This window comes from Phaseolus vulgaris, chromosome 5 (genome assembly GCF_051622355.1).
Source record: "Phaseolus vulgaris cultivar YP4 chromosome 5, ASM5162235v1, whole genome shotgun sequence".
In the NCBI taxonomy this organism is placed as follows: Eukaryota; Viridiplantae; Streptophyta; class Magnoliopsida; order Fabales; family Fabaceae; genus Phaseolus; species Phaseolus vulgaris.
Genome location: NC_143502.1, coordinates 39,407,909 through 39,433,779, shown reverse-complemented (window position 1 = coordinate 39,433,779; position 25,871 = coordinate 39,407,909). Strand labels below are relative to the sequence as shown.

The following is a 25,871-nucleotide window of genomic DNA, read 5'->3' as shown; positions in this document are numbered from 1 at the left end:
AAATATGAGACCTTAATTTTTTTTAATAAAATTTAAATATAATATTATATATATATATATATTATTTTTTAAATTAAAATAATAATCATGTGTCTACCTATATTATCTTAACAAATTGTATATATTTAATGAAATATTTTATTGATTAATTGTATATATTTGATTACTCACCACTTCAATTACGAGATTGAAGTATAAAATCAAATTTCAGTCAAACATCTTATACACTTATAAAAATCATTCGTAATAGGAAAAAGGAGATATACATTCAAAACATAAATTACAATTTATAAAAAACAGAGAATATTTTCTCAAACTAAGGATTTTTTTGAACGATTAATAAATATAGTGTACTATCTTAGAAAACTTGTTAACATTGTTCTCCTTTCCAACAAAAATAGTATTAGTAGCCCCTCCCCCTAACCTCCCCTTTCTGCTAAAAGGATCGAAAATGCAGAGACAAAAAAATGTAGTTGTAATAGGAAAATTATCTTTTCTAATCATGGTTTTACTAACAACTTCATATCTCCTTTCTAATAATAAAATATTACATTTAAGTTAGTTAATGAACATATTACTAAAACAAATGCTATTTAAAATTTAAATTGATAGTAGAGAGATTGTACGAAATAAATTGATTGTGAAAATATCCTAACTCGTGATAAGAGAACCCAACAGTGTGATGTTTTTCAGAAAGAGTTAGTTTTCTGTAAAGTGGAAAACAGTAATGATTCTAGTTTTCATTGAGACAGTCATACTTGGTGCTTAAGTATTTGAACATGATCACTTCGTATATGGAGAATATTTAAAAGATAAAGAAACTCTACGGGATTAAATTCTCTAGAAGGACTAGTTTTTCTGCTCATTTTCAGTTCAATTTCTTTATTTGAAACACTTACGTTTAATATCTGATTCTGTATTGAGTAAAATGTATAATCTCTTGTAGGTTGAAAACACCAAAGAAGAAAACAAATATATTTATTTAACACAGACGTACATGGACACCAATACAACATGGACACACATACGAAGATACGTATAATTTCTAAAATGTAAGACACGGGACACGGATGTATATTATATAATTATTAATTATATAAATTAAAAATGAAGATTTATGTGTACAAGTATGTTAGCAGAAAAATGTTTTTTTTATGGTCGGTTCAAAAGAATTTATTCCTTATTTTTATAATCATAATAATAATTTATTCAATAAGTTTGAGTCTTTAGAAAATTAATATATTTTTAAAAAAATTGTTAAGAATCATGCAAAAATTGTTAGAAATCCAACAATATTTTTTGAATTTCACAATTTAATGATAAGTATCCTACGAGTATTTTAAAAGTATCGTGTCCAATACGTGTGTCCGACACAAATTCACTGGGTGTAGGAGGTTCATAAATACACAAAGAATAAATTAACCTAAAGAAACTTATGTTCCATTTTCTGTTGAAACTTGGAAAAATCTTTGTTGGCAGCTTACAAGAGTACACAAATCCCTATAACATGAGACGAGAACGAGTAAAGAAGAAGAAATATACCTTCAAAATCGAATACATATTTCACCACAAAAAAAAAACAAAAAAAAAATGAAAAAGAAGAAAATGATTGAAAAGTGCTACAAAAAGTTCACGATTCCCCTTGAATCCAACCAATCACAAAAAAGCAGGTGGAAATTAACAAAGCACAACAACATTGGACCCCAAGTAACGTGGTTGATTCATGGTCACAATGAGAATACTACTGCTGCTGCAACTGCAAGGGACACCCACATTCCGTTCTTGAGTTTCAAACTGATAGCAGCAGAGTCGTTAGCTGAAGCAGGACCATCTGCAGATTTCTTTGCAGAAGAAGCCTTAGCCTTTGCAGGTGCAGGAGCAGGTGGTGGAGGCTTAGGAATAAAGAAGTCCCTCGGAAGAAGAACCTTATCCACTTGATAAATCGCAAGCTGGTGATCAGAGTACACACTGCCACCAACTGTGGTGTTAACAACACCTGTTGTCATGTTCACCTGGTTCCCCGAACTTGTGATGTTCAATGCCAACCTATCAGGGTCATCACCAGCCTGTGTTCTCACGGGGTTGCTCAGAGTGTCGAAGTTTGAGATGGAAACAAACGTGGGCAGCACGTGGAATTGGATGAGCTCGTTCTTCTGCTGGTCGTTTAGGGAGTTGAGGAAGCCAGGTTTGAGGCTTTGGAAGGCATTGTCGTTTGGTGCAAACACTGTTAAGCCGTTGTTTGAGTTGAGGAGTTGGGCGTTGATCTGGGTTGAGACCTGTGTTGTGGTGAGAAGACGGATTAGAGTGGTGAAGCCTCCTGCTTTTTTGAGGATCCTGATGATATCTGTGGGGGATGAGGATGGTGATGGTGCTGGGGTTTGAGCTGAAATGGTGGTGGTGTAGCACATAACCATTAGGAAAAGTGAGAGAGAGAGGAAAGGGTGTTTCTTCATCACCATCTTTTGTGTTATGAGAATCGGTGAATGGAAGAGTGGTCCTTGGTGTGGGAGTGAGGGAAGGAGTGTGGAATTTATTGGGGGCTTCATAAGGATATGAAGTTGAAATTAGGTGGAATGTTTGGTTAGCAATTAGCAAAGCTTAGCTGTTAGAGTATGAAGTTGGAGATTATTGAAAGGTGGTGTGTGTGTGTCAATGGAGAGGTAATAGCACTGTAGTAGGCTAGTAGCCACTTGGATTTTGCTTGGGAAGGCAGGAAAAACAGTGGAATCTCAAGTGGGGGCAAAAAAAGATGATCATGATTGCTTTGCGTTGGCTTGTAAGTTGAAAATTGTTCTGAAATAGGTAAGAGAATCAAGTGCTTGCTGATATCTTAAGGAACAAGTCCCTTATTTATTTATTTTCAATCTGAGTAAGTTTGATGATGATTTGGTTGGATGGTAACCTCTAACCTACGGTGCATTGCTACTTGCTCGGTGTTCAATGCCTGTGGGTCATCTATATCATTGCCATCTTTGCTTTAGCTCATGAAATTTTCTCATTGTCCTATGCACACAAAGAAGGAAGTGGTACTAAATTTACCCCTTCTCTCTGCAACTTTTCTTTTTATTGCATCATGTGATCTACTATTGATACTTTCACATCATCGCCATAAACCAATGAGACAAAGTTTAGTGAGGTTTGAAAGCTTGACAACTTATATCTAAAATTAGCAACTGCTATTTGCATTCATACCTAAAACTAACACTACAAATACTCATTTCGACTTGATCTTCACCATTCAACTAAGGAAATCAATTCCTTAGTTGGCCAATTTAAATCTCATATTCTTAAATAACAATATTGAAGAGGAAACAAAAAAGGCTAGATTTTATCAGGTAATGTAAGCACTTATCATTATCAGATATATGATTTATCAGATAAAAAAATGTATCTCTGCAGAAAGGAATCATATCTCATTATATAGGAACAGGAAATGATGATCTCAATCCCACTTTGCTAGAGAGATGAAAAAGAGGGATCACTCTTCACCTGCACTCCATTTTAATTGGAAAGGGGTTCATATAAAATGAGATTCAGTAAATGGCTTCAGCTTGTGTGTACATGGGTCATGTACTCAACTGTTCTTTAAAATATGCATTATGGTGACTCTAAAAATCTTCAATTTGGTGCACAAGGCAATTAAGGTTTGAAAATGTGGTTGGAATATGCAATCAAAGCCTAATAAGTTGCTGAAGCTGCTTCAATAAGAATGATGAGTCCATAGCTATGTAAATATGCTTTAGAATTACAGAACAGGTTTAAATTCCACATTCAGTGAAAATAAGTGTTAAGTTTTTCAGTATATCTTTCAAAAGTTGTGCCACAGTTTTTTATTTCAACCAATGAAAATAAATAGTTTACAAAGCAGAGAAGCATTATTCTTTTATGAATCAAAATAGAAAACATTGAAAGAGGGTTTTGTCATGTGACATGCCTACTTCAGTTGCTTATTGCTTACACCATAAATTACTTAAAAGAAATAAAGCATTCTATCAACTTCAATTGGTGGCCAAAAGTCTGGGTCCCAGTCAATTAGATAAAAAATTGAATTGCTCTGAGATATTTGTATATTAAATAAAACCATCTGAAACTAAAATGAACTTTTTGTGGTTATTTAATAGCCAACAGAATTTGGGTGCTCCATGGAACACGATATCATGTTTCAGGTTTACAGTTTCTGTACTGTAAATACAGCGTGCAACTTAAGGCACTGTCTATATGTAATATTGATATTAGATAAGGAAGAATTATATAATTTTTATTTTTTATTAATTTTTTAATATTATATTTAAATTATTTATTATTATTTTATAATAATAAAAATATCTATAATCAATTATAATTTTTGTTTTAGAATAAATACCTTTTAAAATATTTACTTCGAATATAATCTATTATTACATTTTGCGTTTTTTAATTGGATAGAAATTGTAATTATTTTGTTGGATTGAATCGAATTATAGAACATATTTAGTCATTGCACGTTGCTCTAAGTTTTTGGTTCGCAGTTTTGAGTTCTTAGTTTCGGATCTTCAGTTTTTGGTTTTGTCGGAGATACATGTAATTATAATTTAACGTTCGAGTCAGTTATCGGACAAAATAAAGAGTATATAATAATCGTTAAAGATTAGTTATTTTTTACGTTTATCTGTTTATACCAATCGTGTTGGGTTCCTTCATGCACAAATGACTAAAGTAGACCTAAGTAGGTTTTAGTGTTTTCTTAATCACAGTTTATTAATTATTTGTTGTGTCATATTTGCTAATTATGTGATTAAACTCTAATCTTGATTGTCAAATGTGTTTTCGAGATATTGATATGTTAAGATGAGGATCTCAAGTACTCACATAGTACACTAATCCCCTAGGATTGAGGGAAAACAACGAGTCTTTTGAAAAACAAATTTATTTCTTTATAATGTCAAAACATTATTGTATAATGCATATCATTCGTGTATAATTATCTTTATATTACAAATTCACATGTATTCTTATTCTCATTTTTGTTATATATGTATTTCCGGTTGTTCTCATTTGTGTCAATAGTTTTAGTATTTAATAATAAATACATGTAATTGAAATTTTTGACAAATATGACATTTTTTATTTTTTCCAAATGTTGAAAAGGAAAGTAGCAATAAACTTGGTGAATATAAAACTTGTGTGACCGAAGAGTTAATAACCAAAGAGAAAAGATAAACTAAACTAAATGTTTGATTGAATATTTAAAATTTATAGTCAAATATTTTCAAGTAATAGAAAAAGCAACGGTAAATAAAGATTTTAAAACAAAACAAAAATGTTCATAAATATGTCGAATAAATAATTAATTAAATATAATTGAAGTTTACATTGTCTTAAATGCAATGCATCTTTGAATCACCAAAATAAAAATATATAATTGAATTTAAGATGAAACAGGTCTATGTAAACTTATACATATGAAATAAGTCGAATAATTGAAATAAATGATTATGAAAAAATTAAATAAATAATTAAAAAAAAATTATGTAACAAAAGAAGATTTATTCAAATTAAAAAAATATAAAAAATAACAAGTTTTTTAGATTTTTTAATAAATTAATGGTATTTTGTTTATTATAAACACATACTAGTATAATAACTAGATAAATATATACATACATATTCTTGTCTCATACCTAACTTAAAATATGAGACATTATCTATGTATATAGCTAGTGTACATACCACAATTTCTTATTAAAATTATGATATATTTAAAATTTGGCACTTCTAAAATAGAATACAGTATAAAATTAAAGAAGAAGAAAAAGTATCAGCTATAATTGTTGGTTTGTAGGTAAGAGAATGACTTTCTTCTTTAATGAAATAATAACATTTAAGTTAATAAAATGCATTTAAGAATTCATACTTTTATGTTATTAGTTTGTTTTCATATCCACCCTATCTTTCTTTTTATTAAATGTCAGTTTAAAATTTTATAAAATAATCAAGCAGTATAATAATTTTTTTAGTTATTTGATAAAATATTTATAAGATGAAACTAATTAAAAATAAGATAAATGGTAAGAATATAAATGAAAATTTAGTGTTATTTTAAACTTTAAAAATAACAGTTAAACAAAAAAAATATTTATAAAGAAATGGAAAGAGGGATGCATACAAAGAATGAAAGAATTCAATTGGTATGAAATGAGAGAAAAATTATCTCTTTTTTATCTTATTTCATTATTTTAATTTCTTAAATATTAAATGAGAGAAAAATTATCTCTTTTTATCTTATTTCATTATTTTAATTTCTTAAATATTAAATAGTTTTGTTATAGCATAACATTCTCTTAAGAAAAATAGTAAAAATTATGTTAATAGTGTTTTCAATGCAAGAAAATAATTAAATAAAAATCAATTTTAAAGATTAAAAATAATTAATTGTTATATTGACTAAATTAATTAGATTTTATTTTAAATATTAAAAAAATTATTAATTTTTAAATTAATAGTGTCTATATTGGTGTTTAAGATTTTTGCTACCAAATTTATAATATAAATAATTGGTAGTTAAAACCTTGATAACTAATTAAATATCAATTTATAAAATATTTATCAATAATATAAACTAATTTAAAAATCAATAACTTTTTTAATATTTAAAATAAAATTTAATTAATTTAGTTAATATAACGACTAATTATTTTTAATCTCTAAAAGTAATTTTTATTTAATTATTTTCTAATAGTGTTTCATCAACGTAAAATTTGAATATCATTGATTAATCTTTTGTCCCTGCATTTGGTAATTATCCAAATTTCCATTAGTATATTGTTATTTGTCTTGTAGATCCATCCATGCAAATTAACATTGCACTTATGTATGCATTAAATTAAAATCTAAAGCGTGTATTTTAAAAATATTTTGATATAAAAATATATTGTAGTTTTAGGTATTACGTAGGAATTGTAATTTTTAAAATAAATTTATGATTAAGATTTTATAATTTAAATCTTATCATTAATATCCGAAAGAATTTAAGGGATTTATAAAGTTGAAGGAACTCCATACTTTGTTTAGAAAAGTTTCAAAATTACAAGATCCAATGAAACATAAAAATGAAAAGATTTGGATAAAAAATTCAATTTTGTTAATATTTTACGCCAATTAGTTATCATTTCGTGTGCTCCTAAATGCATTACCATGTTATGACAAGGCGTTGTATTCAAACACTCATTTATTTAGTTTAATTTTTCAATGTTTGGGCATGTTGTATTTTAATGCCCTATTTCATCCTTTGCCATCGAAATGTTTTTTATGATTTTGGAGCCTAATTCACTACACAAAAGAAATAAAATCAAAATTAAAGAAACATTTTGTTTCACTCCAAAAAAGTGTGACCTAGATTATCTTCAATGTGGAAGTCAAAACACAAGACTATCCCACACCAACACTTCCTTCATTCACCCTTTAACCCATTCATTATAAGAGTCTTGTTTAGACAAAATAAAATCAGTCATTCTCCTTCTATTCTAGAGCAATATAGTAGTATTAGGTAATGAGAGTTAGAATTAGAGTTAAAACAAAGTATCCACACTATAAATTTAATACAAAAAATTTAATTTTTAGATATCAGATAACCCTGAAACATTCTATAACTACAAAGATAATTATTAAATTGTTAACACATCATAAAGGTAAATAATTCGTTACAAAATAAAATTTTTAGTAAACACGTCACAATTAATTACTTTTTTTTTAAAATGAAGAAATAATTTCTATTTTCTCTACTGTTTAGTACAACAACGAAGAATCAAATTATTATTATACTTCTTTTTTTTCTAATTGCTTGTATGTAATTATACTAGTCTTTACGGCCTTTATCACTAGTGGGTTTTAGGACAAATTTTAAAATGTGTTTAGGGAGAGTCGATGGATAATTTAGGTCTCTTGTACATACTCATATAAATAGAACTTTCTGGTGGAGCTAGAATGTATAAAATTGTATTTATTATGAAATTGATCAATAACATGCTAAAGCTCATGGAGGTGTATCTGTATTTGGTAGAATAGGTAAGCGTACTCCTGAAAAAAAATATCTTTATATAAAAATTGAAAGCAATTAATGAAAAAGATATTACCTAATGAAGTAAGTTCAAATTGATGTAACATGAAATCCATTATTCTAAAAGCACGAATTTGATCTCAAAGTAAGTAATAACTAATTATTCCAAAAAATACAATTACAATCAAAACTACACATCACTTTGTAACTCAAGTTAATTTATACAAGATGTTTTTAAATCACTTGTAATTAAGATACACACGAATCACTAACCATCATACTTGCCGACTACCAATGAATTTATCAGATTAACCAACCACAATTAACTTTAATGGTTATATATTAAACAAAAGAAAAAAAATTAGTAATGATTAATAATAAAAAGTCATAGTAAATTTCGTTGATGGAAAATATTTGAATTAGTTAGACAGAATATGAAAATAAGTATATATTTATCACTTTATAGTATCATCCTTTATTTGATTGTGGAGCAAAATCTAAGATAAATGCAGAGAAAATTAAAGTTTTTATACACCACTTAAAATCCATTCTCTAAGAAAATTAGGAGTTGAGTGTTCCATGGTCAAGATGCTCATGTATTATTTTTTTTATAGATACACCTCTATTTATTTTTTTTATATAAATCAAATGGGTAATTGCAAATGCCATTGCACTCAACTTTGTGCCAATTTTACAAACAACTTTTGTATGTTTTATTAATCGCAAAGAATAGTTGTTGAAAATGCATGGTATGGCTAAGTGTTCTGCAATTTGTGTGGCTTTCATTTCATGGTCCCACGCTCTCGATTTTTAATTTAATTAGGTGAAGTGAAGTGTGTATATAAAGATAAGGAAGAGATCATTGTCATTTAGGTGTGGTAGTAGATGAATCAAATTGAAGTAAGTGATCAACCCTTGAATTCTGTTAGTACGAATTTTTTATGCAGAAATTTTAAATTCCACGTTAATTATTAATTGTATATTTTTATAAATGTAAAACTTTTAATATATTTATTTACTTTTACCTTTAATTTTGAAATATTAATTCTTTTTAATATATATATATATATATATAAAAAGTAGTTAGTGTCTACTTTTATTTTATCAAATAATTACTCTATTTCTTTATGACCTTCATTGCCATGAAGGTGGCACGATAGGCTCGAAAATTGCTCTGATATCATATTATGAAGTGGATTTAAGTCTAACTCAATCCCATAAAACCGGCTCATAGAGTTGAGGTTTGCATCCACTTATATATAATGAAAGGCTCTAATCTCTAGTTGATGTGGGATCTCCAACAAATAATGAATTAAACCAATTTTAGATAAAAAAAATTAATTATTATAGCGACTAAATTACAAACCATTTTAAAGATTAAAAAATAATTTATTTTTAAATTAGTTTCTATTATTGTTAAATGGTTTTTAAATTGATATTTAATTAGTTATCAAGATTTTTCTACCAAATTTAGAATCTAAATAATTGGTAGTTAAAATCTTCATAGTTAATTAAATACCAATTTAAAAATTATTTAATAGAAACTAATTTATAAAAAAAAATAGTTTTTAAAATGATATTTAATTTAGTCATTGTAATAATTAATTATTTTTAGTTTTTAAAATTAGTTTTTATTTTATGATTTTTTATTTTGTAGTTTTGGTGGTGGAGATTTGTGACCTCTGCATTAGGTTTTGGTGGATGAAAAGGTAGAATTGGCATGGAATTTTGTTGTGTTTTGTTGAAATAGCGATTGCATGTGTGGTGTTAGGAATCATGCAATAGAAAATAATAATCGTTTAGTGGAATCACGCTTATAAATAACCTAGATAGAATCACACTTATAAATAAGAGAGAGATCATAAATAAATTTAATGTTATTTCTATTTCAAGTTCTACATTCATAAATATTTAATAAAAGTATTTTTACTTTAACATACAATTTTTATTATGATAAAATTACAAGTTCTCTAATACAATTTTTATCGGGATAAAATTATAACTTTTTTTAATACACATAACTACCCAAGTGTCTTATACTTAAAAGACTTATTGAGATACGATTATAACACTTATATTAACTCTTTCTTTTTATAATAATTTTTATTTTTCTCTTCTTCATATTATTTATTTTAAGTCTTGGTGTATATTTACTTCAAAACAGTATATTCTCTTTTCTTCAAAAAAAATATTAAAACAAGTAACTCCATATATCAAAATTTCAGATAAGCAATTACATACTCATCTTTAAGTAATGTGTCAATGAGATCAACACCATGTTCCATAAATACTCAAACACCATCCATTCTTCTTCTTCTTCGTCACGAATGCTTGACACTTTGTCAACCACTTGCATTGCTCTCACCATGTGTGACAATACATCGACACTAACAATCCTTCCCTGTCATCGATCCTCATCGCCTTGCACCTTAGACTCGTTGTCGATAACTTTCATGTCATAATCACTGGAAACTTGTTAGTATTGAAGGTGTAATTCATCGCTGACACCACCTATCAACACATTATTTTCTTCTCCCTCTCTCTATATATATGGAATCTTGAAAACATCAACCATGAAAGAAAGATCACATTCAAAAAGTGAGGTCATCCTCCAAATAATTCAATAACCAAAATATTATCTAGTAACTCAACTTTTAAAAATAAATAGAAAAAAAAACACTAATAAATTTTTCAACACTTATTATAAAAAATCCTACCACAAGGGATAGTACTATGTATATTATCATCAATGTTGAAATCTACAAACCCAAAACTTTTTCACATGATCATGTATGTTAAAATATTTAAGAATAGTGACATCATTCAATCTATTGATAAACTTAGATTCGCTAATTAAGTAAGAAATAAAGATAATCAAGTTAAACAATTTCTCTTGCTCACTCAAAATGATTTTTTTTCTCAATCAACCATTTCTATTATGGACTAGAGAATAACATTTTTGAAGGATCATATTTTTTAGTTATCTAGTGCAAACTCTCGTCTAATGTGCTCTATTGATAAAAAAAAATAGAAATAAGTATTTCCAGATCTTATTTTTCTGATATGATCAGGTATTATGATTTAGTTGTGATTGAAAACAACAATTTTTTTAATAAGATGTTATCTAACATCACAAGAAAACTAAATGTGCTATCTTATACTTGATATACAGTCTTCGTAAAGCGAAAAAAATAATTACCCTAATTAATTGTAAGACAAATTATATTTTATTTTTATACTAACTATTTCTACATAGTCCTGTTCCATTATTTTAGTGTTGGTTTGGTTTCAGTGTAACATAAAGGAAATAAAAGGTGAATAAGAATTCATTTTGATTTTAAGTTCTACTTAGGAAAGTTCTCACTCTTACTCTTTTGTCTATATTTTCATGACATTTTTTATTTTTTTAAATTTTTTATTATAAATATTAATATTTTATTATAAATGTAAACTGAACAGGTGTCAAAATATCATTACAATTTTTTCAAAATATGTCCACCTCCACCTCCTTAAATAGAATAACCTTTTTTTTCCATTTTTAGCGGTTATATTCTTAAGCAATTCAGCTTTATATAAGGACTCTTTTGCCACAGACTCTGACATTATCTGTGCTTTTACTATGGCATACGGTGTTAATAAAACATATTTCATTTTGAAACATATGTTAAAATTAAGAGTTGCTTTTACTCGGCGTTAGAGAGTGTTAAAGACAACTTTTGATTGACGAAAGTAAAGTTAACATAGGCACAAACAAAACTCTGTTTCATGCAACGCACCTGAATCCAAATACCATAAAAAGAACAAAAAACTAGGGGGAATAAATATCGTCTGAAACCGTTTGGTCATTACTGGTTACAGCTGCCATGCCCTGTGTTTGTGTCTCCCCACCTAAACCACACCCTTCAGCTTTCGACACAAATCTTAACATCAGCAATATCACCATTTTCCTTTTTCACTACCAATTTTTGACCCCTTTGCATAAAATGCCTCATCGATAAGACCCCATTTCCTATGCTCCACCCTTCACCATTGACTCGCCGACAGACCAACACGATAATCTCACCGACAACCTTTTTTTTCTTTGTTAACACACACATCTGACACCTGGAGTGTCCTTTTCTAACAGCAGAATAAATGATAAATAACAAATAAATCATAGATGTACATATATAGCTTGTTAGCCTAACTCTTCACTCTACTTCTCCCCCCATTTGATTCCCTTCCCTCTCTCCAAGTTTTATTATCTCTTTCATTTCAACCACTTTTACTTCCCATTAATATCTCTCCGCAAAGCAACATCATTAGCATTTGCATTTCGCACGCATGTGAGGCACGACACAAGTAACACATCGAGCAAAGCAAGATCGCTTTGCATTGTGTTACCAAACAAGGCAACCCCATTATTTGTTGCCATTTTGGTTTGGATAAAGCGTCTTCCTTTCCTTGTGGGTTTGCTCCTTTCTCTCCGTTGTGCCAAAAAACTACAACATGAGAGCAACACATATTGTGTTGGTTGTGTTCTGGTTTCTCTGCATTTACACTCCCGCGTTGTTCTGTGCCAATGTGCAGTATGATCACAGAGCATTGGTCATCGATGGCAAACGCAGGGTCTTGATCTCCGGTTCTATTCATTACCCTCGCAGCACTCCAGAGGTTTTTTTTCTCTCTCTCTCTGTGCTTGTGTGTGTGACTTCTGCGTGGTTTTTTTAACTTAGAAGGGAAATGTTGCAGATGTGGCCAGACCTTATTCAAAAATCAAAAGATGGAGGATTGGATGTGATTGAGACTTATGTTTTCTGGAACGCACACGAACCAGTTCGAGGACAGGTTATGACTGTTCTCTTTTCATTTTTTATTTTATTTTAATTTTGCATTCTCCTATGGCTTCCGGTATCAGCATTGCATTTGTTGAAGCATGGAATGTTTAGCAGTTTCTTTCTGTGGTTTTGAATGAAAATACTAACAAGAAAAAATGGCAGTATGACTTTGATGGGAGGAAGGACTTGGTGAAATTTGTGAAGACAGTGGCAGCGGCGGGTCTCTATGTGCATCTCCGCATTGGTCCATACGTGTGTGCTGAATGGAACTATGGGTAAAGTTTGGTCCTTTTGTGTTCTATTTTCTGGGGGTGTTCATGTCTAATTGAGGGATGTCATTTTTCAATAGTGGTTTCCCCCTTTGGTTGCACTTCATTCCAGGAATCAAGTTCAGAACTGATAATGAACCCTTCAAGGTAACTCTCCTCCTTCTGCTTTGTGATGCTGTCCTTGGATCCGAGTTTACTCACCGACCACTTTGTACTCAGGCAGAAATGAAGCGGTTCACTGCCAAAATTGTGGATATGATGAAGCAAGAGAAGCTATATGCGTCACAGGGAGGACCTATTATTTTATCTCAGGTTTTTCTTCTTTTAATTTAATGAGAATTTAATCATAATTGCATTGATAGTTATAACAACTATCTTACATGTCATATCTAACACTTTCTAATCAAGGGTAACAATCTTTTTACATTGGTGGTGCATACAAATTAGTCTCATTTAATAAAAACATTTTTTTGTTTAAAAGAAATTACTAACATCCAGATGTTGAAGTATGGTTGTAAATTACAATATTTGTCAATATAATAATATTAGTACTTTCTAATGCCAGATTGAAAATGAGTATGGAAACATTGATTCGTCCTACGGTGCTGCTGGCAAATCCTACATCAAGTGGGCAGCAACTATGGCTACATCTCTTGATACAGGGGTTCCCTGGGTCATGTGTCAACAAGCTGATGCTCCTGATCCAATTGTGAGTTTTCTTCTGTTTATTTTTCAACATCAAGGGTTGGTGGTTTATGTTTTTTACTAGATTGTTTGTCTTCCTGGAAGGAGAAATCAGGGTGTTCTGTCTACATTCTCTTTACTTTATTGATACTGTAACAACCCGCAGATTAATACATGCAATGGATTTTACTGCGATCAATTTACACCAAACTCTAACACAAAACCAAAAATGTGGACTGAGAATTGGAGTGGATGGTTAGCATCTTTTTCTATTTAAATCAGTTAGTTATTTCAATGAAATATATCCCTTGAAATGTCATCTGATTAGTTTTTGTACCTTATATTAGAGTCTATTTTTTTCTTAATGTTTTTTAATCTTTTGAACTTCTTTGGAACAAGGTTTTGTTTTTGTTGTTTTAAACTCTTTGGAATGGTAGGTTTCTTTCATTTGGTGGTGCTGTTCCTTCCAGACCTGTGGAAGATCTTGCATTTGCTGTGGCACGCTTTTTTCAGCGAGGAGGAACATTTCAAAATTACTATATGGTAATGCAACTTTAAATGTGGTGGCTGCATTTCATTTGATATGATACTTCAAGAAAGAATTTGATGCGAAGAGGAAATATATTGCTTGCTTTGAAACAGTACCATGGAGGGACCAACTTTGACCGAACTTCTGGTGGACCTTTCATTGCTACAAGTTATGATTATGATGCACCAATTGATGAGTATGGTATGCACTCATTCTTCCTTCATATTGCATATCTTTGGTTGATATTGCAGACATCACAATTGTGCTAGCAACTGTCAGTTGAGGGCAGCTTAACTTCCATATGCATTGAAGAAGTTGGATAAACAGTATTGCATGCACAATTTATTAATTATTTATGTAAGACAAATTACACTGACAAATTTGTGTGGGTTTTTAAACATATCTCTACCATATGCTTCAGGAATTGTTAGACAGCCTAAGTGGGGCCACCTTAAAGATGTTCATAAGGCCATAAAGCTTTGTGAAGAAGCATTGATAGCTACTGATCCATCAATTGTATCCCTTGGTCCAAACCTAGAGGTATGAATGGTTTATGTTAAAAAATTTGGTCCATTAAACGTGTTCTTCATGTCTTGGGATGGAATTTCTTTGATAAACTTATTTGTAATTCTCCTTATTTATAAAATTTTCGTTAGTTTATTTCCCTTGAAATGCCCCGTGATAGTGGAATGCTAACTTATAAATTGGTACACTGGCTCGCTGTCATAGGTTACACTGGTTCCTTCCTCTTGCAATAATGCTATTGCATGCTGATGTTTTTTTTTTTTTTCTGCATTACTACTTATATGCTTTATGAAAAATCAGTCTCTCCATAATGTATTTTTTACTATCTAAACCACAGGCTGCAGTTTACAAGACAGAATCTGTATGTTCGGCCTTCCTTGCTAATGTAGGCACCACATCTGATGTAACTGTAAATTTCAGTGGCAACTCATATCACTTGCCTGCATGGTCTGTGAGCATCTTACCAGACTGCAAGAATGTAGTGCTTAACACTGCAAAGGTTCGCCTCATTAACTTCTTTTTCATGTAAATGTGGCTTCACTAATGAGTGGCTCCCTAACATTAAATGTGTTGTTGGTTGATTTTCCCAATCTTATAACTAGTTTAATTGACTCGAGTTACTATGAAATTGTAATGAGTATGGTCATTTTGTGATTAATGCTTCTATAGTAAAAAAAAGTTGTTATTTTCTACTCCAAGAAGCAAGTAGCATATGATAAAAATAATATTTTTCATGGCAGATTAATTCTGCTTCTTCAATTTCAAGCTTCACAAATGAACCTTCAGAAGAAGATATTGGTTCTTTAGAAACTTCTAGTACTGGATGGAGTTGGATAAGTGAACCAGTGGGTATTTCAAAGGCCAATTCATTCTCACAAACTGGATTACTGGAGCAAATAAATACAACAGCTGATAAAAGTGATTACTTGTGGTACTCATTAAGGTAGATAATAGGCCTCCATGTTGCAAGACATTTCCCCTGACCTATAATTCTTTCCGCTTTGTTAACATTGTTCTTGTGTTTTTCTTAAAGCATTGATTATAAGGATGCTGCTGGTTCTCAAACTTTCCTTCAAATTCAATCACTTGGTCATGGCCTTCATGCTTTCATCAACGGGAAGCTTGCAGGTAAATAAAAGTAAAACAGTTACTACAACTGATGTTATATTGGGATAACTGTGAATCTCTACACTCTTTCTTCCTAAATATTCTTATGTTTTTGTTTTATATGATTGAGATTCATATTTAATTGTTGGTTATGTAGATCCTTGGTATCATTTTAGTAACTGCAGCACCTCTTGAAATTGTTGCTAAATGATGAGAGACTTAGATAGGTATAAATTTCATTGTAGAGAGGAATTTTTGAAGAGTTTGAGTGGTATTGTGCATCTAATTTGAATCCAGTGGAGGGGGCAACCATTGTATGTAGTCAGAATTGAAAATAGCAGACATGTTTGGTCAGTTATTGATCAGAAACCTGAACACAACTTAAATTCTTAGCTAATGGATAAAATCAATTTAAATCAAATTTCACCTAGTTATATGACCTTACAACATTATAATGTATCTAACCCAAATGAAAATCAAATCAGTTGAATCATACGAAACATTAAGTACTGGTCTGTTGTACAGGAACCGAAATCTCTATTTAATTTATGTGTAGAAGAGGATCCACCAAATTTTAAATTTTGAGTCTTTGTTGTTATGCAAAATTCGAATCCCTTTAAAGATGTTGGGAAAATAAAATCAAAGCTTAATTTAAAATCAAGCAAGGACGTAAGAGCAGTTTCTCCTTCCTAAAATGTTCAGATTTTATTCCTTCAATTAAGTTCTTGAATTAATTTTAATTATCTGCAATATTATTGAAAACTTCTTAGGGAGTCAAGCAGGCAACAGTGGCAAAGCTAAGTTCACTGTGGACATCCCTGTCACCCTAGTGGCTGGAAAGAACACAATTGACCTCTTGAGTTTAACCGTGGGACTTCAGGTTCAATTTTCCACACCATACTATACACACAAATTTACAAGATATGAAATTATGGTTTTATAGTATGCAATTATGTATTGGCTTGTTAGTTTCTGTTACACATTATCTTGCTTACTCGTCCAGTCATTTATATCGATGATTGCTACAACATTGACTAATTAAACCTTATACACATCAGAACTATGGAGCATTTTTTGACACATCAGGAGCGGGGATCACTGGTCCAGTGATATTGAAAGGTTTGGCGAATGCCAATACACTTGATCTCTCCTCCCAGAAGTGGACATATCAAGTCAGTTTTTGCATTTGGTTAAACTCTATTCTGTCTCCTTTGTATATAACTTAATCAAGTAAACATTTGTGAGATTCATGTAATACTTAAACCTATCCATAAAGTTTACTTGTATGTTTCAGTTATTTTCTCTATTCCCGCCAATGAATTTCATAGATCAATAAGTTCATGATAGAAGATGTAAAGTGCTATTTTTTAGTTCAAGATCCTAAAAGATATAAAACTGAAGTCAGTTGGATTCCCTATTTCCGTTTTGGTTAAAATCATAGAATGCAGTCTTAATTTTTTTTATGCAGGTTGGACTCAAAGGTGAAGACTCAGGCCTGTCTAGTGGAAATTCTGAACAATGGAATTCACAGTCTACCTTCCCTAAGAACCAACCTTTGACTTGGTACAAGGTAATCTGATTTTCATTTCCTTGTTTTACTGATCAGGAGTAAGGGAATTAGAATTATTACTCATCCCAGGCTTGTAGACAATTTAAAGATTCCCATCCTCCTGGCCACCACCCACTTCTTTTAGAACTCCCATATCTTTGTATAGTTTTACCAGCAATGTCTACAACTGTTATGTTCAACTTGCATTAGCATACAATAATTGAAATGAAGGGAATGCTCTATGGGAAAAATACTTCTGCTACTAACTAATGTAGTTCATGTTGCATTAGACAACCTTTGCTGCTCCATCCGGCACGAGTCCAGTTGCAATTGACTTCACGGGAATGAGTAAAGGTGAGGCTTGGGTGAATGGGCAAAGCATTGGCCGATACTGGCCTACATATGTAGCTTCAGATGCTGGTTGCACAGACTCTTGCAATTATAGAGGACCTTACACTGCATCCAAATGCCGCAGAAATTGTGGAAAACCATCACAGACACTGTAAGTGTGGGATATCATAAATGAGTGAAATTGAAAAATGAAGTTAGTCTTTGGTTGATAATATCACTGAGGCATTAATCCTGCAGGTATCATGTACCACGATCGTGGTTGAAACCAAGTGGCAACACCCTTGTTTTGTTTGAGGAGAAGGGAGGTGATCCAACACAAATATCTTTTGTCACAAAACAGATAGAAAGTTTGTGTGCACATGTATCTGATTCTCACCCACCACCAGTAGAATTGTGGAACTCATATACAGAATCAGGAAGAGAAGTAGGTCCTGTACTATCACTCACATGCCCTCAGAATAATCAGGTCATCTCTTCCATTAAATTTGCAAGCTACGGAACCCCCCTGGGGACTTGTGGGAACTTCTACCATGGACGCTGCAGCAGCAACAAGGCTTTGCCTATAGTGCAGAAGGTGTTATTTAGCTTCCTCTTTCTCTTTTTACATTGATATCTTTTCGCTTTGGTCTAGAATGACTCATCAAATGATTTTAAACAGGCCTGCATTGGATCAAGCAGTTGTAGTGTTGGAGTGTCAATCAATACATTTGGAGATCCTTGTAGAGGAGTGGCAAAGAGTTTAGCTGTTGAAGCTACTTGTGCATAGACAGAGACATGTTGTTACAAGAACACTCCCCAATTGTCTCAAGATGATTCCTACTAATAAGCCACACAGTAGATTTGCAATCTAGGAACATCCATGAAAATTTGTCAACTAAAACTGTCTAGTCTCACGTGCAATAAAAGAAAAAAAGTCTTGGCTTATGCAAGATACGCCACAAATGGTATTTTTTTTATTTATGCTTTTACTGAAAAGGATGACTAATTTCCCAACTTGCAAGACAAGTTGTTCTCATGATTGGTGTGAGGAAAGCGAACAGTAAAATGTTGAAATTAGGAGCATGAAGTTCTTCTCGTGAGACAAATTGTATGATAAAATTTACTGAAATGTAAAAGGATGTGTAGAGCTTTTGAAATTCACAAGTTGGATCAGTAGAAATCAACCCAATGCGTTGTACTTGCAACAAGAAAAAAAACCCTTCTCCGAATTTGAGTTTCCACAACTTGAATGAATTTAAGGTTCATCATGATTAAGGCATAACAATTGGTAATGAAAAGTTTGAAGCAGCAGGAATAAGAGATTCCAAAAAAACCTGCATTACTTCCCTTGTATGATAAATATAAAATGTGATTTATATTTTTAAAGTATGAAATGAAATGTATTTAGTTTTCAATTGATATATTTTTAGAAAAATAATAGAGACGTTTATAACAAAGTATAACATTACTTACATTTTTTGGTAGAAACTACACAGAAAAATAATATCATATATATTTGAGTTTAAAGAAACCTATTCTCCCTAAAAATTTGACTTCTAAAAAGATTAAAATTTGGAGCTCTAAAAGGTAACTTGGCAGAAAGTGATATAAATGGAAATAAGTTATTGTTAAAAAAATTTAATAGTTGAAGAAGTTAGATTTTAATTCTAATTGTGATGAAGTATTAAAGTATAAAAAAGCGTTTATGCATTTATGGGATGCAAGAAACAGTTATAAATTGTATTTATAGTCTGAAAAAATGAGTGATGCCGAATGTGGCCAACCTGTTACCGTTGTTGGATTCCTCCTAAAAATTGAACAAAATTTTTAATTGCTATATTGCCCCTCTTTTTAGCTTCGCACTTTTCACAATACCCTGTATTTATTCATTTTTTCTTCACTCTCTTTCTTCCCGACGGATCGATTTCCTCCGCCTAGGGTTTTTCCGCATTCCGATTTCCCATTCCAATTTTTCTCCTTCCCATTCACAACGGCAATTGCAATAGGGTTTTCGTTTCCTTCGGTTTCCTTCTGTGCTAATTGCAACTCTCTCCATTCAATTTTGGATTTAGGGTTCCGAGTCTTACTCTGAAGGCCGTCGATTCGTGCTGGATTTTTAGGCTTTCGGAGCCACAGGGATAGGGTTCTTCCGTTTTGTAATTTCCCTCCTGGAGGAAAAGAGAGAGGGGTAAATTATTGAACTTTTCATTAATTATAATTATAATTATAATTATAATAATAGACTCAGCCGTTGACGTTTCTCTTTGATGGCGTCCAAAACTTTTGTATTCTTCTTATTTCTATTTTCCCAATATTATTTTATCAATATGTAGTTTTTATTTTTTATCATCTTCTTTTTAAAAAAAATTCCTGTTCCTGTTTGTGTAAAAGGTCAACGAATTATTGGTGGTGAGTTGTGGGCTGAGCCTGCAACCGTTACTATAAACTGGAGCTATCGCAATGTTGGGTGTGAATCGCTGTGGCTTTAATTTCTGTAGCCGTTTTCTCCACCTAGCTGAATGGCATCCTTTAGAATAGTAATGTTAAACGGGGCTTGAGGCCCTTCTCTTCCTCTCATATCAGGTAATCATCTTCCCCTTAAGGGATAAGTAAAATCTTGTTTTGTGATTGTGCTTAATCCTTGCAGCTGTGTGGAGGTAACCCACCCATTTGCTGAGATTCCTATTGTGAAAGCAATTTGCAGGGTCAGCAGAGACAAGTTAGTTATTAGGATATTGGCTTTGCCCGTTTGAGGTGAGTTACTGCTGTGATGGGAGATTATAAGAGTTTTTCATTTTCCAAAATGATGGGCTGCTGTGGTTGCTTCGGATTTGTGAAAAAACCTAGACGGCGTCGGGCTAAACGTAGCACCAACAATTTTCTCTCCCATGGCCTATTATATTATGGAGAAACTGAATGTGATGAGTCGTGTAGTGGTGATGTTACTAGTAACGCCACCAGTGGAGATGATAATGAGGTTCAAGCTGTACGGAACCGTTCCGAGGATATTTTGAACTTTAGAGCTGAGAATGGCATGGTTTGTAGGCCATTTCCTGTCAAGGAGACTTTTGAACTTGTTCGCACAGAGGTATATGTGGAGATAGCTTTTTAGTTTTTTCTATAAAGTTGCTTTCAGTAAAACGTCAAAACTAGCTTGACTAGTTTTGATATGTGAGTGGGATCATTATTAGTGAATATTGAATTCGGTGTTTTTTTCCCTTTATGGTATCCAAACTTTTGCCTGAATATTGGTGATATGACATTGAATTAAGACTAAACTTTGAAATGTTTGGTGTAAATTTTTTTCTGCCTAGTTGCTGCTTTGTCCTACTTTCCTGCACTTGCAAGTTGTAACCATAAATATAGAGAGATTACTTTACATTCTACACGGTAATCTTGGTCTTGAATTTTGTGTCTTTTTAGTGTGTCTATCCTCTTACCTGACAGGTGTGAACTGTATTCAGGCAAAACGTCTGTACTTTGATGAATATCTTCTTCTTTTTCATGGTCTTTATTTTAATGTCTTCATTCCTTCAGGATGAAAATGGGAACAAGATGATAAATGAATATGTCCGAGAGTACAAAATTGGTTCTGGAAGCTATGGCAAAGTGGTAAGCTTAGTTTTTGAGAAATTGTGTTTCCTTTATTCTCATTGGATCCACTGTCCTGAGTCCCTTCCCTTCTTCAAATTTCAGGCTCTTTATCGAGGTTGCTTTGACGGAAAGCATTATGCAATTAAGGTATGGACACTTTTTGTTGTGAACATGCAGACTATTTTATAATAGCAGGTTTTTAACAGGTCCTTAGTCACTGCTCCTGAGTAGGGAAGTGTGACGCTGGTAGATTGTTGGGCTAGCTAGTGTGACTGAGAAATTGCAGACTGTATTACTTTAAGAGACTGAAAAGAACATACGAACTCTAATAAAAAGCTCACTTCCTCATGGCAACATGCATGTGTGAAATGTCATTATCGTGACAAGGGCAAAATAGTCATTTATTGAGGTTAACTTTTTTGAACTGTAGGCCTTTCACAAGTCTCATTTACAAAAGCTTCGTGTTGCACCCTCTGAGACTGCCATGACTGATGTTCTAAGGGAGGTATGTATATATATCCTTTTAGTATCTTTCTATGAACAATATAGGGTAGGGAGTCCTCATTTCATGGTGGGAGCATTGGCCTTTTCTTTTTAATCTTCAATCATGATTTGTGGTAGAAATGTCGTCCAAGTGTAAATATTCATTGAACTTGATAACACAATGGTTGGCAGCTAGTGGCTAGCCACCAACTGCTTCATATGGCTCTTTAACTTCACTAACAGTATATGGAAACTACTTCTAAATTTGCTGCTTTTCTGTTCTTATGGAATATGTTGTCGTCTGTGATTTTTTTATACCATAGCATGCATATAGATCAGTTTTGGAAAATGGAGACCTTTTTTTCTGGTGCAAATGTTGTGTTCCATTTTCTTATAAATTTAGCTTAGGGCCTAACACAACCCCTCATAAGGTGAGGATTGATCCCCATTTATATATTCTATTTAGACACTTATTTCTAGTTAATGTGTGACTTGAGTTTTTCCTAATACTCCATCTCACGCCTACTATTTATTGGGCTTGGTGTGGATAATATGGTAAATGATGTCGGATTTAGGGCAGGCTCTTATATGTTCTTAAAATTTGAATCTTAACCTAATTCAACCTCAAAAGCTAGCACAGGAGTTTAGAGTACCCTGCTTATGTTTACTTCTCAAGCACTCTCTCTAGTCATGTGCAAATTGGTTTTTCCAATAAATTTCAATATTTTTAATCTTTTGCCAAGATTTCACTTTTATATTTTGCTTCCTATTTTGTTCATTTTATGATTTATAATAATGTTTTTAACTCAATTTTTGGGATGTTCTTTACTTCCCCTGCAGTATTTTAATAGACATGTGCGTTATTTCAGGTACTGATTATGAAAATGGTGGAACATCCTAATATAGTCAATCTCATTGAAGTAATTGATGACTCGGAATCAGACGACTTCTACATGGGTACTCAATACTAGTGTCTTGGTTTCTTAATTTAGAGAAGACTGTTCCTGTAAATTGTCCTTATGTATTTGAACCTGAAGTTTTAATAAGAATTACTAATAACTACTTTGTTTAACTGCTGTTTTTTTACTTTTACAGTACTTGAATATGTGGAAAGCAAATGGGTGTGTGAGGGTACAGGTCGTTCCTCTGCATTAGGCGAAGAGACTGCTAGGAAATACATGCGTGATATAGTCTCAGGATTAACATATCTCCATGCTCATGTATTATCTCTCAACCAAATCTTATTGTGGTTGATGATGACTAACGCCCCCCTCTATCACAAATGCACACTTTGACCTTCAATTATATGCCTGAAGTTTTTATAGTTGTTTTATTTTATGTTTTTCACATTTCTATGATTTTTTTTTTGTAGAAAAAAAACATTTATGAGAATTGAATTACAAATAGACACTACTGCTTCTATTTTTTGTTTGGGCAATATGTATTCTAATTTATGCAATCCTTCTTACACTTAAAAGTCAGTTTTGTCTGTCTACTTGAAGCTGTAAATATTTATTTGTCTATAGTTGGTTGAAGTATATTTTTGCATATCACTGGAAATGCGTATATTAGATATGCCTGCTTAAAAACTTCATAACTAACATGCTCAGGCTCATTGATGTTATATGCTTCAAAATAGTTTGACTATGTTACTATGGTCATTCAGTATTTGTTCTAATGCAGAATATAGTGCATGGGGATATAAAACCTGATAATCTGTTGATTACTCGTCATGGCACAGTAAAGATTGGGGATTTCAGTGTCAGCCAGGCTTTTGAGGTGATGTAATTACTGAACTAAAAAATTCTTGAAAAAATGTGAAAGCGGATTATTTACTCCAGGTTTCTGATATTATTTTCTTGTGTTTTCGAAATTTGATATTTGAAAAGACATTGTTTTATGAGTGAGTTCGAAATTTGATTGGTTGAAGGAAAGCTGGTGAATGTACCTTGCTAATTTGTCCTTGAAAGATGAAAATCATTAACATGTCAATTACATAATATAAGTTGATTTTTTTTACTTCATTGTGCGGATAGCACACGTCTCTGCAAATCTATAGGATTCTGACTCCACTCTTGCAATTATCACGGTAATAGGTCCAAAGCAGTTGTTTTTTTGGCACTTAATTTTCTTTCTTGGCGATACCTATAAGAATTGATCTAATCTTAGGATGGGGCAGGAGCTAGGAAGTTGAAAATGGTTATTAATCAGGGAGAGATTTTTGTTTTCTAATTAATATGTTTGACATCTCGTAGCACATTCCTGTAATATATTGATGACATTACATGTGTAGATATAACCTCAACTAATAAGGAATCAATACCTTGATTTCATTTTGCAGGATGGCCAGGATGAACTTCGTCGATCACCTGGCACTCCTGTTTTCACTGCACCAGAATGTTGTTTAGGTTAGAGGTTTGCTTTCAAGCATGCTAGACACTTCTCCGTGGACTATATGAAAAGTACATGTTCTCACTGGAGTTATTTGTTGATACTATTTAGGTCTTACTTATCGGGGTAAAGCTTCTGACACGTGGGCCGTAGGAGTTACTTTGTACTGTATGATATTGGGTGAATACCCATTTCTTGGAGATACACTTCAAGATACATATGACAAAGTATGACATATATTAACTTAACCTCTGATATTATTACGTAGAGTTCATGTTTTTAACCTTTCACCAAACTCTGAGCTTGTTGTTTTCTTCCCTGTCCAGATAGTCAATGATCCTTTACTTCTGCCAGATGACATTAACCCCCAGTTGAAGAACTTGATAGAAGGATTACTGTGCAAAGGTACGTGGCATTCAAGTTTTCACAGACGTAACTGTATATATTCCATCTCAATTTGCTGACATAATTTTATCATCATCCTAATTTTTATTTTGGGATCATTTTATGGTTCCCAACTGACCTGTGTTATGCAGACCCAGACCAAAGGATGACATTGGGCGATGTTGCCGAGCATGTGTGGGTTATTGGAAATGATGGGCCAATTCCTGGGTACTTATGTTGGTGCAAACGCAAGAGCCTGGTTGCTGAAGATTTTGATGGGAGCAATACACTTGCTTGATCCATACTGGTTTTTAAGTTAGATTTGTTATGTACAGTGTGAAAAGGCCCATTACTTGGACCCCACGGAGGGATGTTATGATTAAAGGGAGTCTCCAAAGGATCCTTGGAATTTAAGCAAATACAGCTCATGTTGTCGACGATAAGTAGCCAACTAAATCATGTTTATTTTTTTGTTATAAAGAAGCATTTGGTGCATGCGGACATAGAGGTCTTGTATACGGCTCTTTCGCATACAATGAGTTTTTTTCTCAAACACGTGCCCAATTGTGTTCACTTCATATTCTATATATTATATATTACATTCCTTGGAGTGTTTGCTTACATACATGGTTTGGTTTAAGATTCAAAGAATTTGATTATTCAACGATCCACGCTAAGCTTGAATTTAGGCTTTGATTGTCAAATTTATGAAACTCCACTCCTATCATAAGGTCTTTGTCTGACAGACAGTGGATTCTTGCCAAACCCTCCCGGAGTAGCAACTCACATTGTATTGTATTGTATTTACTTTTAATCTGCTTTTAGATGAGAAGTGAGAAGTTCCAACTTAAAAGGTATTGCAAGTATTATTGTAATGGGATAAAGTTGTTATTCGTTGCATAAGTTCGGTTCTGGTTGTCGTAAACGCGTGGTACTCTTCAACAAAAGTCTTCATCCACGCAAACAAACAAAAGTAGAGCCAATCTTTGGCTCTATTGTCGTCACCACCCTCCTTAGCCTTTGTTTTTATATTTAGGATTTTTACCATTTGACTTGCATTTTAAAGATCTTCAACGATAACTGCAACTCCCATTCTCTACGACTCTCATTCTAACCTCAGCCAGTGCATGGAGGAGCAAACTGGTATCCTTTCAACAGAATCATATACTTTCAT

The 25,871-nt window shown here is 32.2% G+C and overlaps 3 protein-coding genes across 5 annotated transcripts; 2 read left to right on the top strand and 1 right to left on the bottom strand.

Annotated features, from left to right (window-relative positions):
- Positions 1–1,523: 1,523 nt before the first annotated feature.
- LOC137835741 (fasciclin-like arabinogalactan protein 11) lies at positions 1,524–2,818 on the bottom strand. The gene has a single exon (XM_068644375.2). It carries the CDS (start codon positions 2,544–2,546, stop codon positions 1,728–1,730), a length of 819 nt encoding a protein of 272 aa, XP_068500476.1. The 5' UTR covers positions 2,547–2,818; the 3' UTR covers positions 1,524–1,727.
- Positions 2,819–11,858: 9,040 nt separating this feature from the next.
- On the top strand, positions 11,859–18,790 carry LOC137835740 (beta-galactosidase 8). 2 transcript variants are annotated; one of them, XM_068644374.2, is made up of 19 exons: positions 11,859–12,688; positions 12,767–12,862; positions 13,015–13,127; positions 13,202–13,268; positions 13,341–13,433; positions 13,687–13,830; positions 13,972–14,060; positions 14,243–14,348; positions 14,448–14,535; positions 14,756–14,874; positions 15,197–15,358; positions 15,600–15,802; positions 15,893–15,987; positions 16,737–16,846; positions 17,025–17,138; positions 17,435–17,536; positions 17,806–18,017; positions 18,104–18,440; positions 18,525–18,790. In XM_068644374.2, the coding sequence occupies exons 1-19, from the start codon at positions 12,524–12,526 to the stop codon at positions 18,630–18,632; spliced, it is 2,523 nt and encodes an 840-aa protein (XP_068500475.1). In that variant the 5' UTR covers positions 11,859–12,523; the 3' UTR covers positions 18,633–18,790. The 2 variants fall into 2 exon arrangements, with proteins under 2 accessions (XP_068500475.1, XP_090158124.1); XM_090301998.1 differs by lacking the exon at positions 13,972–14,060 and having other exon boundaries at positions 12,228–12,688.
- Positions 18,791–20,300: 1,510 nt separating this feature from the next.
- Positions 20,301–25,318, top strand: LOC137835738 (serine/threonine-protein kinase GRIK1). Of its 2 annotated transcripts, none has more exons than XM_068644372.2 (12): positions 20,301–20,428; positions 20,550–20,933; positions 21,383–21,457; positions 21,542–21,586; positions 21,870–21,944; positions 22,792–22,879; positions 23,018–23,142; positions 23,606–23,701; positions 24,264–24,330; positions 24,425–24,540; positions 24,640–24,718; positions 24,850–25,318. In XM_068644372.2, the coding sequence occupies exons 2-12, from the start codon at positions 20,616–20,618 to the stop codon at positions 24,993–24,995; spliced, it is 1,230 nt and encodes a 409-aa protein (XP_068500473.1). In that variant the 5' UTR covers positions 20,301–20,428; positions 20,550–20,615; the 3' UTR covers positions 24,996–25,318. The 2 variants fall into 2 exon arrangements, with proteins under 2 accessions (XP_068500473.1, XP_068500474.1); XM_068644373.2 differs by having other exon boundaries at positions 20,540–20,933.
- Positions 25,319–25,871: the final 553 nt, after the last annotated feature.

What these genes read in the sequence shown, in the direction of transcription:
- LOC137835741 (XM_068644375.2), bottom strand. Translation starts at nt 2,546, where the DNA reads ATGAAGCCCCCAATAAATTCCACACTCCTTCCCTCACTCCCACACCAA.
- LOC137835740 (XM_068644374.2), top strand. Translation starts at nt 12,524, where the DNA reads ATGAGAGCAACACATATTGTGTTGGTTGTGTTCTGGTTTCTCTGCATT. An exon ending in TGTGCTGAATGGAACTATGG is followed by an intron (nt 13,128 to 13,201) that starts GTAAAGTTTGGT and finishes ATTTTTCAATAG; the next exon opens with TGGTTTCCCCCTTTGGTTGC. An exon ending in CTGATAATGAACCCTTCAAG is followed by an intron (nt 13,269 to 13,340) that starts GTAACTCTCCTC and finishes CTTTGTACTCAG; the next exon opens with GCAGAAATGAAGCGGTTCAC.
- LOC137835738 (XM_068644372.2), top strand. Translation starts at nt 20,616, where the DNA reads ATGGGAGATTATAAGAGTTTTTCATTTTCCAAAATGATGGGCTGCTGT. An exon ending in TTGAACTTGTTCGCACAGAG is followed by an intron (nt 20,934 to 21,382) that starts GTATATGTGGAG and finishes TCATTCCTTCAG; the next exon opens with GATGAAAATGGGAACAAGAT. An exon ending in AGAAGGATTACTGTGCAAAG is followed by an intron (nt 24,719 to 24,849) that starts GTACGTGGCATT and finishes TGTGTTATGCAG; the next exon opens with ACCCAGACCAAAGGATGACA.